Below are 19,096 nucleotides of genomic sequence, written 5' to 3'. Positions count from 1 at the left end.
AGGAGAGTGGAAACAGTGAAACAAATCATGTGAGAGTGGTTACAGTGAAACAAATCCAAGGAGAGTGGAAACAGTGAAACAAAGCCCAGGAGAGTGGAAACAGTGAACCAAATCCCAGGAGAGTGAAAACAGTGAAACAAATCATGTGAGAGTGGTTACAGTGAAACAAATCCCAGGAGAGTGGAAACAGTGAAACAAATCATGTGAGAGTGGTTACAGTCAGACAAACTCAGGAGAGTGGAAACAGTGGAACAAATCATGTGAGTGTGGTTACAGTGAAACAAATCATGTGAGAGTGGTTACAGTGAAACAAATCCCAGGAGAGTGGAAACAGCGAAAAAATCATGTGAGAGTGGTTTCAGTGAAACAAATCATGTGAGAGTGAAACAGTGATACAAATCATATGAGAGTGGTTACAGTGACACAAATCCCAGGAGAGTGGAAACAGCAAAACAAATCATGTGAGAGTGGTTACAGTGAAACAAATTCCAGAAGAGTGGAAACAGCGAAACAAATCATGTGAGAGTGTTTACAGTGAAACAAATCCAAGGAGAGTGGAAACAATGAAACAAATCCAAGGAGAGTGGTTACAGTGAAATCAATTTCAGGAAATTGGAAACAGTGAAACAAATCATGTGAGAGTGGTTACAGTGAAACAAATCCCAGGAGAGTGGAAACAGTGAAACAAATCATGTGAGAGTGGTTACAGTGAAACAAATCCCGGGAGAGTGGAAACAGTGAAACAAAGCCCAGGAGAGTGGAAACAGTGAACCAAATCCCAGGAGAGTGAAAACAGTGAAACAAATCATGTGAGAGTGAAAACAGTCAGACAAACTCAGGAGAGTGGAAACAGTGAAACATATCATGTGAGTGTGGTTACAGTGAAACAAATCATGTGAGAGTGGTTACAGTGAAACAAATCCCAGGAGAGTGGAAACAGTGAAACAAATCATGTGAGAGTGGTTACAGTCAGACAAACTCAGGAGAGTGGAAACAGTGAAACAAATCATGTGAGTGTGGTTACAGTCAAACAAATCATGTAGGAGTGGTTTCAATGAAACAAATCATGTGAGAGTGAAACAGTGATACAAATCATATGAGAGTGGTTACAATGGCAAAATCCCAGGAGAGTGGAAACAGCAAAACAAATCATGTGAGAGTGGTTACAGTGAAACAAATTCCAGGAGAGTGGAAACAGCGAAATAAATCATGGGAGAGTGTTTACAGTGAAATAAATCCAAGGAGAGTGGAAACAATGAAACAAATCCAAGGAGAGTGGTTACAGTGAAATCAATTTCAGGAAAGTGGAAACAGTGAAACAAATCATGTGAGAGTGTTTACAGTGAAGTAAATCCAAGGAGAGTGGAAACAGTGAAACAAATTCCAAGAGGGTGGTTACAGTCAAACCAATCCCAGGAGAGTGGAAACAGTAAAACAAAATATGTGAGAGTGGTTATAGTGACACAAATCCCGGGAAAGTGGAAACAGCGAAACAATTCATCTGAGAGTGTTTACAGTGAAATAAATCCAAGGAGAGTGGAAGCAGTGAAACCAATTGCAGGAAAGTGGAAACAGTGAACCAAATCATGTGAGAGTGTTTACAGTGAAGTAAATCCAAGGAGAGTGGAAACAGTGAAACCTATTTCAGGAGAGTGGTTACAGTGAAACAAATCCCGGGAGAGTGGAAACAGTGAAACAAATGCCAGGAGAGTGGAAACAGTTACACAAATCCAATTAGAGTGGTAACAGTGAAACGAATCCCGGGAGAGTGGTGACAGTGGACCTATTCAACCACTAGAATATTTATGGAGAATGTAATGCAATATACGCCTTTGAATGATTTTCACACAGATAAAACAAAACAAAATTAGTTGGAATGCAAGATTTACAATTAAACTCGTGGCATGGTCTAACATACATATCCAAGTGGTCTTTTCTAATACCTTTCAGCATATCTGATTTCAATCAGCTCAATTAAGACACTATTCATTAACATAAACATGTCTTATGACGCATTCTGTACACTCAAGAAGCGGCAACTAATACAAAAAAACATTATTATAAAAAATAATTCCATCCCGGAAGTGCAACTCCTGCCTTTATATATGAATATAAACTCTAACATTTGACAACTGATATAATTTCTTCTGTCTACCTGTTTGTTTCCAGAATCTTAACTGCAAAGAATATATGCTTCACTTTGTTTTTTTTTTTTTTTGGCTTTTTGTTTGTTTTTGCCTAAATGTTCATTTACTTTCGAAAACACATTCTCTAGTTAAATAGATAATTATAATTTTACTATGATACTATTATTAACTGTTATTATTGCAAATAAGGTAAAAGAGTAATCAAGGGAACCAAGTTATAGCGGTAATCAAAAGAATGTAATCCAGGGACAAAGACCAGACATTGAAAACAGACATACACAACAAAGAACATAGAGCAACTAAAATCATACATACAAAGTAACAATATACAGTTAAAAATGCAGTAGGTTTCTCATGTATAATGTTTAATGGTTATAAATCTATTTTATTTGTTTTACAAAATGAAATGTGTGTCTTATATTAGATAGTTTATTTTATAGTCCTCTGTTTTGTATTGAATTTCACACACAACTGACTTCAGTATTTAGATTAAAATATATAATTTATTTACATTCGAAATAGTAAAGTTTCGGATGCAGCCTTTTCCATCCTCTGCTAAAACTGGAAATTACTTTTATAGAGTTAAAGTCAGTTCATGTTCATTAATTTTTTATCGCAAGAATTTATTATATTATGATTAGTACAAAAAGACCTATCATATAATATTTTACATTTATATATGTTGTACAATGGAGAAACCGCAAATCAGCAGCATTACGTTCTGCCACGTGCTATATAAGAAATGAAGCCATGGTGTCTTATGAATTTAAAAAATTGTAATACTAACTACAAATTTCGATAAAAATATATAAAATGATTCCTGGTTTTAAACCAAACTCAAGATAAAGAAATCACAGTCAATACCAGATATATTCTGAAATCTCATGCTGTCAAAGGCAATGTCTTTTAAACCACTTTTAATTGAAAACCTACTTTAACGGAACAAAACATCCAGTTCGAAATGGGTTCTATTTAGACAGGTTTTTATTGCATTATTGTTCCGGTAAAAAGTATGATGTTGTCATAAGTCAAGTATTTTTTAGTGTTTTAATTATAAGTGTTATCCGGTCAAACTAATCTCTACTTTTTTGCATGCCCACTTTACCGAAAGTTGTAGAGAATCTTTTACGTCTACGTTCGTGAACGGTGCGCAAAAAGCCCTTAAAACAGAAGTGTAGAGATGTGTTATATTGATACTTAAGAGATCACTCTAAAATTTTACCGCAAGCATAGCTTTACCTATCTAGCCATAATCTTTCTTTTTTGTCGTATACCTCCGTACACGACTTGATTTAGTCGCAGTTGTTCTAGAAATGTGAAGATACATAACTTGTCCATGTGATCTGGAGCATGTTAATTCATTTTTCGACAAAATTTTTTTATCACAAAATGCAGTAAAGTATTTTGATTATGATATTGCCACGAACGTAATTCTGAGAAAAATTGGAAAAAGTAATATAAGTATTCCATCTGTTGAATTGATATTTGAAACTTTTCTCATACACGTTATATTATATATTTAGTTCATCGTTCATTTATTAAATCAAAAGTGATTGAACTGTTTATCACGGGTAAGGTTTACATTTTTATAAGTAAAATTGTATTTTACATTAAAAGTAAATACGTTAAGTAGTATACATTCAAATATAATTCACAAAATATATTCACGAAATTCACGAAATATATTAGTCTTTATAATAATGTCCTTCTGGAGACATTTACCAAACATTAAAATATAGGTAAAACCAGGGTAAAATATTACGTATAATATTCAATTGAATAGTGATATTAAATACTTTTGTCTAAGCATCCTTATGCGAAAGTAGTTTTTCTAAAAAAAAAAAGGTGGGGAACAAATAGACATAAGTGATATTTAAAAAAAAACACAATTGTTTCAGGTTGGATATGTTGCAGAAAGCATTCCTTGCAATTGTCATCTTTCTCTTTGTGGTTGATCTTCGATCCGATGCGTTCAGGAAGAAAGTACGAAAGTAAGTATAATGAAATGTGAATCTTAACTACCTTCGCTGTTATTTTATTTTATTTTGTTTTTTTGCTTTTTGTTTTGTTTTTTGTTGTTGTTTTCGTGTATGCCGAATAAAATGACAATGTTTGACTATAGGGTTATCCAAATGTTGAAAGGCAGTAAATAAGGTGATGTGTTTTGAAGTACTTATTGCGTCTTCATTGAACGTAAAAGATGGAGGCATAAAGAGACATAGTTTTCCTTTCCTCTACCCCGGACTTGACTTTTTATGAACAACTCTGCAGGTGTTTCTAGAAAAGCAGAGGACGCTTACCCTACCGGTTTACCTGGTCCATGCTCCCAGTTTTTCGTGGAGTCCGAGTTGCTCATTTACTTTTGTTACTTTGTATGTATGATTTTAGTTAATGTTATTTGTTGTGTATGTCTGTTTTCCATGTCTGGTCTTTGTCCCTGGCTTACATTCTTTTGATTACCGCTATAACCTTGGTTCCCTTGATTACTCTTTCAATACTTCGTATAATATGATTTTTAATTTTTCAAAATATTATACATAAGAGTTTTGGGGATTTTCTCCGCAATGTACATTCCACAAATTAAAGTAGGTACCTTTTATGTCTTATTAGTTGTATTTGTAAAATCGTTGATGCCGACTCCAATTTGGTTCTGCATGACTTCGGTGTAATCAGGAGCTGTAAAGGTTGGCCAAAATGTGCTTGCCGACGCCATGAAATGATGTCATGTGCTGACAGATGTGACCAACGAGTTGCTGGGTGGTACCGAGACAATAGGCGTCTTTGTACAGGACGGAGTATCAAGAAGTATTGGGAAGCAGAAAAATGTTCCAGTGATTATGGTCATGAAAGGCGGCGTTGCTAGATTTAATTATTAAATCTATGTATGACATTCGACTGTTTCTTTTATTCAAATATTTATCAAAAAAGCTTGATGATACATGAAATAGAAACCAAATACCTTACCGTGCAAATAAAAGTTCGTACCAATCGCAAATATTTTACTAATCACATATCCACGGTGAAAATTGATAATAATCTTCCAAATTATACAAAGATGATTCCCCCACAATTAAAATTACAAAGAACAATTACAAATTACAAAGAAGATTTTCCAACAATTACAAATTACAAATTCGATCCGATGCGTTCCTCAAAAGAACTAAAAACTACTGCATTATATGACCCAAGCAAATAAATAAAACAATCGCATCATAATTTTAATTTTTAGGGACACAAGTTAATTTGATCGGCCTTAAGATACATATACCCAATTATCTATCTAAACACAACTTAAGATTGGCAAGTACTTCACATCTAATTTGGTTATATGACGTTCCTGAAACATACAATCGAACAAAATGAATTGAGATATGTATCCCACATGTTTATCCCCAATTAGCTTCAAACGAATCAGCAAAACCTAATCCTTCAAAAATTACCGATGCATCCGGTGGGGAACCAGTTAAATCATTGAATTTCCCTCTATTTGTATTCTTTGTTGTTGTTTTTTTCAAAACTCATTATTCAGAGCGGTTTTGTTTCTTTCAAAACTCACTATTCATTATTTTTTCTGTAAATACACCCCATTCCGTATTCATCCATGACTTTTTCATCAAAGAATTAAGTATGTCACGCGATTATGTGCAAGATATAATGAACCTAATATCTGTAAATTCCTTGTCTAGAATTTTTTTTCTGAAATAAGCTTTTGTCTGTCAAGTTACTAGAAAATGCTTTTAGAATGTTGAGAAAGAAAACTCGTTCGCTACTAGTACATCTACTTCACAACATTTGCATTAGGCAATTTATCAAGAACGGAGTTAATGTCTTAAAAGATATCGAACATGAAAGATATGGTATGATTAGATTATTTAATTTTTTTTCAACGAGAAGGAGAATTCTCGTATAGCAAGATTAAAGGTAATTTTAAACAAAACAGCGATAATTTAAAAGTAAACAATGAATTTTTGTACATCAACATAAACAACATCAAAAGAAGAGTAACTTCGGTACATCAAGATTTTATAAAAGACTTGCAAGGTCAATTCTTGTAATCAGTCCTCCTCTTCTACCGCTGTCACAGATGACACAGCTGTCATTTCTGAAGTACCAATGGTACTCACCCGACTACCATTATTGTTATGTGTCCTAAAAAATTAAATTTAATATTGAATAAGAAATATTCCTGTTTAAACATGCACCTGATCAAAAATATTGGAAATACTTATTTACTTTAAAGATTAAGTTTAATGAACAATATACTACGCTTAGTTCAATCGTATCAGTTTATCTTAATATACGTCTTTGAAAGCTTCTTCTCATAACATTTACACTCTACCGGTGCACCTGATCCAATGCTCCCAGTTTTTAGTGGAGTCCGAGTTGCTCCTTTACTTTTGATACTTTATATGTATGATTTTAGTTAATGTTATTTGTTGTGTATGTCTGTTTTCCATGTCTGGTCTTTGTCCCTGGCTTACATGTTCTTTGTTGTCTTTGTGCCTATTTTCCATGTCTGGTCCTTGTCCTTGGATTACATTCTTTTGATTTCTGCCATAAGTTTGGTTTCGATAATTACTCTATCGACAAAAATATGCAATTTTTTTTTAAAATTGTTTGTTCTTATAAACATAGTGTGCATATTATAATGACTAATTTCATTTAAACGTAACTTTGTGTGGTTAAAATAATTGTTTTGGTAGAATGATTATGACAGCTTGTAATTAGTTATCTTAACTGGACGTATAAATGAAAAGAATAATTACTCATTTTTACTACAGCATCCAAGTAACGACCAAAATGTTCTGTAAAATAGCTTGTTGGTCACCATATACACAAAGAAGTTTACAGCGTAATTGGTGTACAGAAAAAGGTAGGTTACCGCCCATACAACATCCAGCCTCGCAGTGGTAATGTCGTCTGCTTTCGGAGCCATGTATGAATCGGTAATGAAGTAGATTGAGACTGGAATTGTCGTAATGAGAAAATACGTGCTGGTGAAAAGAATCATTCTCGCCAACACCTGACTGAATTTTCCTAGTTCTTTTCTTGTAGACTTATCGGACACCGAGATCGATCTCAGCTTTTTGGATTCGTTCAATACTCGCATGATTGATATATTCATCGCAACCATGGCAAAAAATGGCAAAACGGATAATACAAATAAGTCCATGTAAGTGTAAATAAATTCCTCAACCCAGAAATAGGTTTCAGTTGTTGCGTCGCAAGACAAATCGCCCTCAAAATTAACAAGTCCTTGTGTTTCAAACCAAAAACAGTTGAGACCAGAAAGGAAGACAAAAACAAAAACTATAAGAATTACGGTTCGTTTGGTTGATACAATGAGATGATACTTCAATGTGAACCGTGTTTTAAGGAATCTCTCTAAAGTTATGCAGACTAATAACATTGAGGAAAACTGCATGAACGTATAGATAACAAAAACGTTTATTTTGCAACCAACATCCGTAAGGGATCGTATATCGGCTCCAAAAACTTCCCTTGTCCAATACCGGGAAAGTCCAACAGATAAAACAGTCACATCAGAAAAGGCTAGGACAGCAATTAAAATGTAAATAGGTTTCTTCCAAAATGCAAGTTTCGTCAGAACGGCTAGTATTGATAAATTGCCAAGCAATCCAAAGATATAAATAATCGGCGAAAAAATAATCCATAGGTAGCTTGTTATGTGTTCTAGGAGTTTAATCTGGTCTTGATAAATATCCTGCAATTTTGAACTATTACCACCATTGGGAATCATTAGTTGAGTTGAAATTTCTGACATATTTGAGCCGTTCATATCCGCTCGATTCGTTTGTAAATTTTAATGCAGACACTCAAGAAAATGAATTTATAAGAAAATAAATGTTACAGAGAAGGTTTATGACAAAACGTTAATGGAGGCACACTTTGAATTGCAAGTTTTCATGACATAAAATAATGTTATCCAATCATTCTAATTGATTACCCAAGGGTAATCACATAAACAAAAGTATTTGTGGATTTTCCATTCTTTACGATAACGTCAACACAACTCGACTTAGTTAAGAATCAAATAGTAAAAGTCATAATAAAATGCTTTTTAGGAATAAATTCTAATGGACGTCAGTCATAAATCTTTTAAAATTTAGGTAACAAACAGTAACATTAGAAGTTTAATATGAGGTCTAATAATGAGGGCACATATCACATGATAAGATAATACCACAAATAATGATACCATATAGCAGTATAAAGCAAAAAAAGCACAACAAATGTTTTTTCCTTTTATATTTTCTTTCTAGTAAAAACGAATAATTTTAACCGATTATTTTGTTTTGATGAAAGGACTTATCTTTTCAATACTACGTGCTTTAAGTACTGAATTTCCTGCAAATATTTTTCAAATGAATAAAAAAAATGTACTATCAACGAATACCAGACCATTTACAAAGATCATGTTTTGTCTGGTATCTGGCAAACATTCATAAAACAATTTTTTTTCTAGCAAATTGAATGTAATATAATGCAAAACATTTTTTTAATGCTTCATAATGAATTTTCAAACATATAAAAATTTGCGAAAAGCTCTTTAAAATGTTGTTTTGTTTTTGTAAAAAAAGCGAAGGGAGATTATTTTTGCAGATAATCTGTATTGAATAGGATATATAGATAACTTTAGTTTTCCGCAACTTAAACGATCACAACATAGACTTATCATTTTTCATCTTTTTGACAGAATTTCATTGCAAATTCTACAGCAATTTTTTTTTATTTTTCCTTTCTGATTTACTTTCATATAGAAGTACTACAAATACACAAACCATTTTTCTTATTTAATGTATTGAAATGAAAAACACGTTTATGAGATTTACATTCAATAAATATCATATTAAAATTATGTTTTCCTAAATACTTTATATATATATATATATATATATATATATATATATATATATATATATATATATATATATATATATATATATATATATATATATATATATATATATATATATGAAAGGATCATGATTATCGTGCGATTTGGAACAAAATATGATTTCATGTGCTTTATATGTACAAAAACAAAATTCACTGGTCATAAACCTGTGTTACCATAATATTTTAAATTGTAAAATACCGAGACGTCAGAATTAAAGGACAACTCATAAATATCAAAATCTAAGTACACTTCACAACTGGCATAAAAGATGATCTTCATACACAATAGAGAAAACAGAATAGAACATAACTACATATAAAAACTGAAATAATAAGGAAACCAAAACAGCAAAACAGAAAATAATAACAGATTAAAATACAAACATATAAAAAATTGAGATAAGCCAATTAAAACAGTATGTCAGGTGCTCCGAAAAGGCATCAATATCCTACTCTGCCAGGGACAAAACGTCATGTTGCTAGTTAGTAATACCTGGTTCATGTCAAGTTCGGTGGGTGTCGAGTGTAAGGGAAGAATTGGAATCTTACTTAATACAGTTTGTTTCATCTATTAGACAGAAACTTTATATCGGTCAAGAAAATTGTGGTGACGACTGTTAAACTTCTTTAGCCTTGATATCGACAAAGACTGAATATGTGCCGATTAGAAGCTGATAACAAAAAGACTATGTCGTATACAAATCATGGGCGTGACAGTAACTGCTCAAATGAGAACTGTATGCACCAGTGGAAAATTGGTTATTGTCAATAAGCTTGAGAAAGTCTACAACTGGAAAAGTCAAAATCATCACACTTTTGTCACCAAGTTTCCATTAAAAGCGTTCTATGTTATCTATGTATGTAAAAAATGTACGTACGTATGAAACATATTACAAGATGCAAACGAGAGGTGAAATCTGTTGACAAGTTAACACTGAGTACAGTACTTGAATCGATCCGCGCAACGATTTGACGGATCGATGACCGTTGATTGATTGATCGCTGACGGATCGATGACCGATGACCGACGACCGACCTGATCGCAGGTTTTTTTATGTGAAAAGACGTAAGATCTATTTGAAATAAAAAATAATATGTGAAATAAGAGTATAAATTGATGTTTAAATCTATTACAGTATGTAAATATGTGTAAATTTAACAAAAAAAAAAACAAAACAAAAAACAAAACAAAACAAAAGCTGTAAAATACAGTGACCGCTCTGTGGTCACGTGATGAGATCATCGGTTTAATGGACCGGTTTGACGGATCGATGACTAACCGGAAACTGATCGGTGATCGATGCACGATTGCAATTTTGTCGCATTGATCTGGTCAGGAATTGTACAAAAATTTAGTTTAAATTATGAGGAACAAAATACATAACACGAAAGATAACAGAATGCATAGATAAATGAATGACACGAACCTCTAGCATCAACTTTGTTTCTCATAATCAAGTTCGGTGAGCTACATTTTTTTCAAATAAAAAAAATTAGCGCATGCAAATTACACATCAACCCTGCAAAAATTATGCTTATCTGTTGAACAGAAATATAAGGTATGGATGTTTCTTGTATTTTTATGAATATTTAGAACATTAATGTTCGCCTAAAATATAGTTCATTCATTTCTTGTCAAATCAGGCCAAAGTTAAATGATTCTAAGTTCATATGTATTTCTATCATTCTTAATCGTCTTCTGATTATAAGGACCATTATTTTGATGTTCTTTTATGATAGACTCTGAATTGACAACATAGTAATTGCACTAATATTAAAACATTTAGTATTTATGTCTTGAATTAAAACACTTGAATATGCAACATAAATAATGTTTTATGTAACGTTTTTTTTTTCGAAAGAAAAAAGGAACATAAAAAGGTCGTGATATTGAACTTTGTAACGTAAAATAATTTGTACGTTGAAGTTTAAAAAAAAACGTATTTTATAAAACATCGCCGCACTGATGTGTAATACATATGACAAGACCATTACACGTAATATTGAAATTGAGACTTGATTTTAATACACCAATATAGGTTATCAACATATGTTACTTTAGTACAGTAACCGAACCCTGAATGAAAAGTCCAAAAGGGGTTCTATATAGTCTATTATTTTTGTTGTAAAGTATGATCAGAATTATAAACACTGCAGCTAAAGGCGCCTTTCTCTTGTTTGAGTTTTGATGGCACATTTACAGCTTGTTGTTTGTTTCTATGTAAACTGTATTGACCGTTGCTTCTCTATCACTTCATCGAGTTCTCTAAAAATATATTACAGCTCGAGAATGTTATAAACATCCAATGCACACCATAAAACATCTCAATTCCTATTCCTTTATATTCTAATCCAAGTTCCTCATAGAAACATCCCCATTTCCAATAAGAAAATCACCATTATCTAAGAATCTCCGTTCCTTTTTTTTCTGTTTTATACCATTACATTATCAACTTAAATCATATAGTTTTAGATTCTTCAATATTTAACCTATTGTTTTGAATTGGATTTGATATTTTCATATTGATACCAATTTTCAAACTGATCTTCCTACTTCCCCACTTAAAACCACGATTTTACTTCTCCATTCCCATCCCCTTTTCTTGTCCCTTATATTCAATTTACTTGGAAGTTTTCCGAATGAAAGTACTGTACACATATTCATTCAACTACTATCTACATAATTCTACACATTGCTATACATGGCAGTTTTTTCCAATTCACACTCGGATCCATAGAGGATTGGCAGTACTCTATGTACTCGGGTAAGCTGTACTCTGTGTACTTGGGTTAAGATATGTTGTACTAGGATAGGCAGTACTCTATGTACTCGGGTATAGTGTACTTATTGTATTAGGATTTGTACTAAGTTGTGATGTACTCAGTATACTGGAATCGGTAGTACTTTGGATATCTTTGTCTAGCATTGCCATAGTATTGTCCTTGAATCCATCCGCGCAACGGTTTGACGGATCGATCACCGATGATCGGTGATCGATCTGATCGCAGTTTTGTTATGTAAAAAATGATTTGTTAAAAATAAAACAAATGTAATAAAAAGTATAAATTGATGTTCAAATGTATTGCATTATGTAAATATGTGTAAAATTTACAACGAAAACACCGGACATTGTAAAATATATTGACCGCTCTGTGATCACGTGATGCGATCACCGGTTTAATAGATCGGTTTGATTGATCAATGAATGATCGGAAACTGATCGGTGATCGATGACCGATCGCAATTTGTGTTGAATGATGAACCTGCCTGAAAACAAAGAAGTTATGCACTAAACGACGCTTAATTGCAACAAATCTACGAAAATAAAAGAATTAAGAAACGTTCTAACGCTTATACAAAACCATTCAAAGGTAAAGAATACGTGCTCAGAGGAAATTCCTATGCAAAACAATATTCTGCCTGGAAAGTGTAACAAAGTCACGGAAAGTAAACAAACTCGCTGAAAATATTTAGCGGAACTTGACAAATGCCGGGATCGTAACAAAGGAAATAGTAACAAACGAATTGAAATGAATAACAACAATAGATATGAACATGTTGTCCAAGTGAGGGTTTCGGTCAGCAACCGTTGACCGTTTCGTTGCATTATTTCCTTGAAAAATTAGTATCAAAACACAAGTGCAAATACAAACCAGTTTTCCATCCGACCATTTAAAAATTGACTGTTAACCTATGTTCTATGGATGTACAATTCTTTGAATTACGTTTATTTTAATTCTTCGGAAAATATTATCTTTAACTTGCAGATGGCACTGACATTATAATCAACTTGAAAAACTAGCCATGCAGAGATCATGACTGTTCTAACTATCATGAAAGTAACAATGAAATCATTAGTTTTTTTTTCACGTATATTATTCTGTATTTATTGATCAGCGTTATTTAAGATTTTGCTTTCATTGAATGAAATGTAATTTTAACTAAGATTTCCACAAAACTTTTTTTTGTGATTTCGTATACTAACATATAACAAATATGATATAAATCAACTACAAACATGACGCAATATCGTTGTAATAGGATCAGTCATGAAGAAAAGAAATATTTCAGTGTAAAAGGACAAAAACACTGTCAATTATGCAATGCCTTCACTGAAATAACTTTTTAAAACTGAATACTAATAGTTCAAATTTGGGAGTCATATTCGTATTTATCACAAATAAAAAGGACAATCCCAAAATAAACGCAATTTGTCTTTCCTTGTTTTTATTTTTCATCATCTACAAAAATCAATTGCATTATACGTTTCTTGACATGTAGGTTTCTGCCCGTGTCGAAGTATTGCAAACATTTTATAATTCTTAACGTTCTTAGTATATGTATAAGTTTTTGGATTAATGCATTATAAAGAATGCAATCCAGGGATAAACACTTGACAGGGAAATAAAGCATATGAATTAACAAATAAACACGTACAAAGAAAGAACAGAAAATGGGCAACTCTGTTTCTTTAAGAAATAAATCACGGAAACTCCATTTTTATTGCTTACCTTAGCTTGGGGTAAAATAATGCGGCATAAATGGTCAGCCCGTGGTAAAACAATAATTGATTTATTTATATTCTAATAGGACAATAACAGTACTTTTTTACATTTTTGAGTCATATGTTTCATTCATTGACGATTGTTATTGTTTGGTTTTATACATGATGGCGCACGTGGCACGTGGCGAGTGCTATTGAGTATATGTATAAGTTATTTTTACGGAATATAATGTAACTTTTTTGAAACATAACGTTTAATATCTTTATTAAATATGAATTTGATGTTCATTCAAGTTACCGGAATGAATGAAAACAACTGATGCACATGGGAATGTTACGTATAAATGATCATGACCGACTAAGGAATTTCTTCACGGTCCTTTTTTTAAATATGGATGAAATGTACCACACTACCCCCCGGTACCCCCTCTCTCTATGTCGTAAAGCAGTGTTGGGAAGAGAGGTTATTTTAATGGTGAAGTTTCGTTGTTTCAATACCTTAGTCGACAGCTTTTTCATGAAAATCATTATGTACTTTCAAAAGTAAGTGAAACCTTATATAATGATCACAGAAGCAATTTAAAATATGGATAAAATGTATGTACCCCGCAGTACCCACACACTGTGTTGTAAAGCAATATTCGGAAGAAAGCTTACGCAAGTAAAAGTGGTATGACAAGGTGACTTCTTTATTTTTTTTATAATTGCATTTCAAGTTACCTTTGTTAAAATTAATTTCAATGCGAATAATTTACCTTTAAGAGTAGTTGACAGGTTTTCAATATCATACATCCCCGTGCAGGTTCGGGTGTTAAAAGAATAGGCCTGCAGCAGCGCTAAGCTTGTCGTAAAAGGCGACTAAATAGTGCTCAGAACCCTAGCCGAGGGCTAGGGCGCTCTGCCCACAGAGCAACTGTGATGTGCGCCCCAGGTGGTGGAATGGGGTACCCCTGGCGTGTTACATGCTGGGGTTGTCAGGCTATAATACGGAAAACCTGACCGCAAACCATAGTGGTGCACCGTGTTGGGAAAGATGCCACGTTCCTCGCACGTTAAAGAACCCTACTGTGGTATTCTCCCAGAGTAGGAACAATAGGGCTCCGCCACAGGAGGCTAAATTGCCCGACCCTATCCACCTCTCCCTATTTCCAGTGGCAATCAAATTTAGTCGACCCCATTGTCATTGTGTCCCATCCCTTTTTCATGTTCATTTTATCATCAATTTCATGTTCATTGTCTGAATATAGCTGAAATATAGCTGCTCGGACGTTAAACCCCAACAAACAAACAAATCAATATCATACATCTGTGTACTATTAACAACACGTAAGTCAACATTTTTTTTTATTATTACTCCTGTCCATCACAATTAGACGCGGTTAAAACAATTCTGTGGAGGGTTTATTTAAGTTTATACTCCGTGTAAATATCTTCCAAGAAAGTTTAGAATTTATATTAATATATATTTTTTATATAAATATATATTAGTATTATATCTTCTAACATTTCGTGTGATGTACGATTTAAAGAGAGATACTAGATTCGTTAAATATACATGTAACTATTGTCCATCGAACACCTGCATATAAGGAAGAGTAATCAAGGGAACCAAAATTCTAGCGGACAGAGACCAGACATGGAAAGCAGACAAACACAACAAAGAACATAAAGTAACTTAAATAATACATACAAAGTAACAAATGTAAATAGCAACTCGGACTCCACTAAAAACTGGGAGCATTGACCAGATGCACCGGTAGGGTAAGCGTCCTCTGCTTTTCTAGAAACACCCGCCGAGTTGCTCATAAAGTCAAATCTGGGGTAGACGAAAAAGGAAATGAAAACTGTGATACATTGAACAAATCAGTTTTCATGGTGGAGATGGATACATGGTAACGATCCACGAGTTCATGATGATGACCATAAAACTTCTGTAAAACTTCTGAAGTGGTGACTTCAATCAATTGTAGCAACATAACCCTGTTCTAAAAGCCTAATTGTAAGAAGTATAGCGCGATACAAAAGGTTTGCATAACATGTGAGTTGTGACATGAAAACTCCATACGCAGGTGCTGAAGGGATGTTGCCACAGATGAAAGGAAAGTTGACAATTCTGAATGAAAAGTCATCACCTTTGTTGTAAAGTTAGGTCGTTTTCCTTTACCGTCGCTCTCTATGTGTAGTCAAGATATGAGGCTGACTTCACAGCGTCTGTTCTTTGGGTAGATCATATCCCCGAAACTAGGATTGTTAAATGATAATACGTCATCTATATAGCGGAAACTGAGATTAAAGGATCTAGCTAAACGATGTTCTTTCTTTCGGATCAAATCAGCTATAAAAGTCAGCCTCATAAGAGTAAAAAAATAAGTCGGTTGTTCCCATTTTCCAATTGTACACTTTTAGTTGCCCGCATCCATAAAGATGAGTCTAAAACAGTTTTAATTGTGGTGTTTATCATTTCTTACAATCAAATTGTGTGTATCATTTCTTTTTATTTCATCAATATTTTTTTTCAAAATCATTTAAAGATAGAATTAACAATAAAGTGTTCGCCGAACACTGCAAATGCAGTTAAGATTGTTACCCGTTGTCAGTCATCGGTCACCTATATGTTAGACTAACCCAAAACTGCGCGGGAAATTTTGTTGGCATTGCCTAAGAAGAAGAAGATTTGACGGACAATGTATATGGTTCTACAAGGCAAGGGGTTTGTTAAGTCAATGCAGGGATTTGAATTTAATTCCATCCTATTTAAACATGCACTATCGAGCAGACATTTTTTTTAAACAAGCATTCATGAAATGCCATAAATTCTCCACATATTGGTGCTACATATATATACAATTTATTAGAGCCAACTGAGTGACCAAGATTCGCAAGTCTTAATTAATTCCAGCAATTAAAGATTACATGTATGATTTTTCTTTATGTACATGTATCTACGAAAAGAGATCTAAACAGCTTTAATTGCTTAACTGGTAATCTTGGAAATCTGGGTACTATTTTATTTGTCCAGCAGAACATATTTTATAACTTACAGAGCCTATCCTAATTCACTGGACATTTTTGTATTAAATATCAATATCTATATTGCCCTATCATATAAATTGAAAGGGTTTTCTATCTATACATGTAGCTACAATATGTAATACAAATATTATGCATGGTTTTCAAGATCTAAGTTTCAGAACCCTGTCTTTATTCTCACGACACACAACAACTTGAAAACTCTTCCACCAATTTTAATACAATTTGATTAAATGTGTTTTATTCGACTTAACAAAATTTGCTGTTACATAATGATTTGACACTTTTCTCTGTTATCAATGCATGTCCATAGATACTTAGTTTCGTGTGATAATTTTTTTCAAGTTTTCAAATCCGAAAGAAAGATTGGTATTGATTTTGGGAGATATGACCTCAACCGTTAGGGCCAAAAGCAAGCATTTCATAAAATAGGACTATATACATGTAACTCAAGCAAATAAATATCTCTTATATTGCTCTACAATGTTTTATACCGCTAAGGTTAGACTAGTTTTGAACCTTTAAAAAATGATGGACCAAAAAAGGACCAGAAACCAGCATTTTACCGAAACACCAGGTACAAGTATATTGATATTTTTAAGATTGAACTACATGGTGCCATTTTGGGGTTTGTGACTTGATCTGATTAAAAACTACTGGGTATTGGGATTTTACATTTATTTATTTTTTATAGTACAAAGATTTAACTAATACTGTATGCCATACACTGGGCAGACGTGTTATTGTTTTGTGCAGGGAATTACATTTGTATGTACAGTGTAGTTATCAATATGTTACCAGGTCATTTGAGTAGAAGTTAATTCTGACATAGACTCCTTTAGAGGTATGTTTCTTGGTATGTCAGGGCAGTTTCATTTTTTTGTCAATCAAATTTATGTACATTTTGAACTAAATTTAACCATACAATCCAAATTTTTAAATTTTATACCATGTATTACTTTCAAAATATTTGTAGTATTATTACTAGTCCAATTGGCACCACAGGGGCTTGTTAACACTATCAAATATGCAGCCCCACTAGTATTTAACCTATATTCTTGGTTATATACTAGTGGGGCTGCATATTTGATAGTGGGACAGCCAGTGTGTTGGCACCTATTGTTACACGTTCATTTGTTATAGAGCAATATGTCATCTTTCACTAATTTATTATTTATTTTGCAGTCTCCGAAGAAGCCAGTAATGACGAAATGCATGGTGAGAAATTGTTGCTTGCAATAAGTTATTGCTTGCGTGAAGTTTTTTGCGTTCTTTCTCCTAAAGATACAAAATGTCAGGAAAATGACACCAAGAATTGAAGAAAAGTTTTAATACATGTAACTTCATGTAGTCTATAACAACTTTGCAGCTTCCTTTCAGAGTTGTAGGACTTAAAAGAGTAGTCAAGGGAATCAAGGTTATAGCGGTAATCAAAAGAATGTAATCCATGGACAAAGACCAGACATAGAAAACAGACATACACAACAAAGAACATAAAGTAACTAAAATCATACATACAAAGTAACAAAAGCAAATGAGCAACTCGGACTCCACGAAAAACCGGGAGCATGGACCAAGTGCACTGGTAGGGTAAGCGTCCTCTGCTTTTCTAGAAACACCTGCAGAGTTGCTCATAAAAAGTCGAGTCCGGGGTAGACAAACGAGGAAAGGAAAACTATGACCCGTTGAATAAATCAGTTTTCATGGTGCATAAAAACTTCAGAACAGAAATATCTTTATTCGATGTAACTGATATATACAACACTGTGAGTTTCTGTTAAATGGTAAACTAAAAAATCTAAGAGTCCATATTTAGAGCAACAAATATTAAGTGAAATGGTCAATCTTTAACATGACATAGTTCAACACATTCATGCAAGTACATCCCAAGGAAAGAAATATTGTAAGGCATATGTATATAACTTGTCTTATTATAAGTACAAATAAACCTTACAAATTAGTGTTTGAGAAATAGGACAAAAAAAAAACAAGTACCCTCCATTACCTCTATGTATAGCAGAGGAAAAATCCTAAATCATGTTACCCCTTATTTATTGGGGGTTTATAGGGATAGAGCTATCCATCCTTCCTTCCTTTCGTTACACAGAGGAATTCCCGTATTTTAATTTTATTCCTGCTACACCACTAAATGGAATTTTATGAAACTTTATAGAATATTGTAGTTGCAAAAACTAGGTATTTTATAATTGAATAGGGCCGGGTTACAGAATTACAGCGGTATCCCCTATAAAAAGTATTTGAGTGCCCCCCCCCCCCCTCCCCCCGGCATCAATTGCTGTTTAATGCCACATTTTGTTTTCTAGCCAATGCTATAGACCTGTAATTAATTATAGGTCTCTGCCAATGCAAACGCATTTAAGACAAAACGAATTTTAGGGCTTTTTGGGCAATACCAGTCTGCGTCCTCACTTGCCCCTCGGACAATACCAATTTGTGTTCACGCTTATTAACTTAAAAACAAAGAGGGTTTTT

At 33.3% G+C, this 19,096-nt stretch overlaps 1 protein-coding gene across 1 annotated transcript; it reads right to left on the bottom strand.

Annotated features, from left to right (window-relative positions):
* Positions 1 to 5,118: 5,118 nt before the first annotated feature.
* LOC148605600 (uncharacterized) lies at positions 5,119 to 8,952 on the bottom strand. The gene has a single exon (XM_088550558.1). The coding sequence runs from the start codon at positions 7,945 to 7,947 to the stop codon at positions 6,910 to 6,912; it is 1,038 nt and encodes a 345-aa protein (XP_088406684.1). The 5' UTR covers positions 7,948 to 8,952; the 3' UTR covers positions 5,119 to 6,909.
* Positions 8,953 to 19,096: the final 10,144 nt, after the last annotated feature.

Source organism: Perna viridis, chromosome 10, assembly GCF_037379345.1.
Source record: "Perna viridis isolate PV_CMFRI_1.1 ecotype Kerala chromosome 10, ASM3737934v1, whole genome shotgun sequence".
Taxonomy (NCBI): Eukaryota; Metazoa; Mollusca; class Bivalvia; order Mytilida; family Mytilidae; genus Perna; species Perna viridis.
This window is presented reverse-complemented; position numbering and strand designations above follow the sequence as displayed.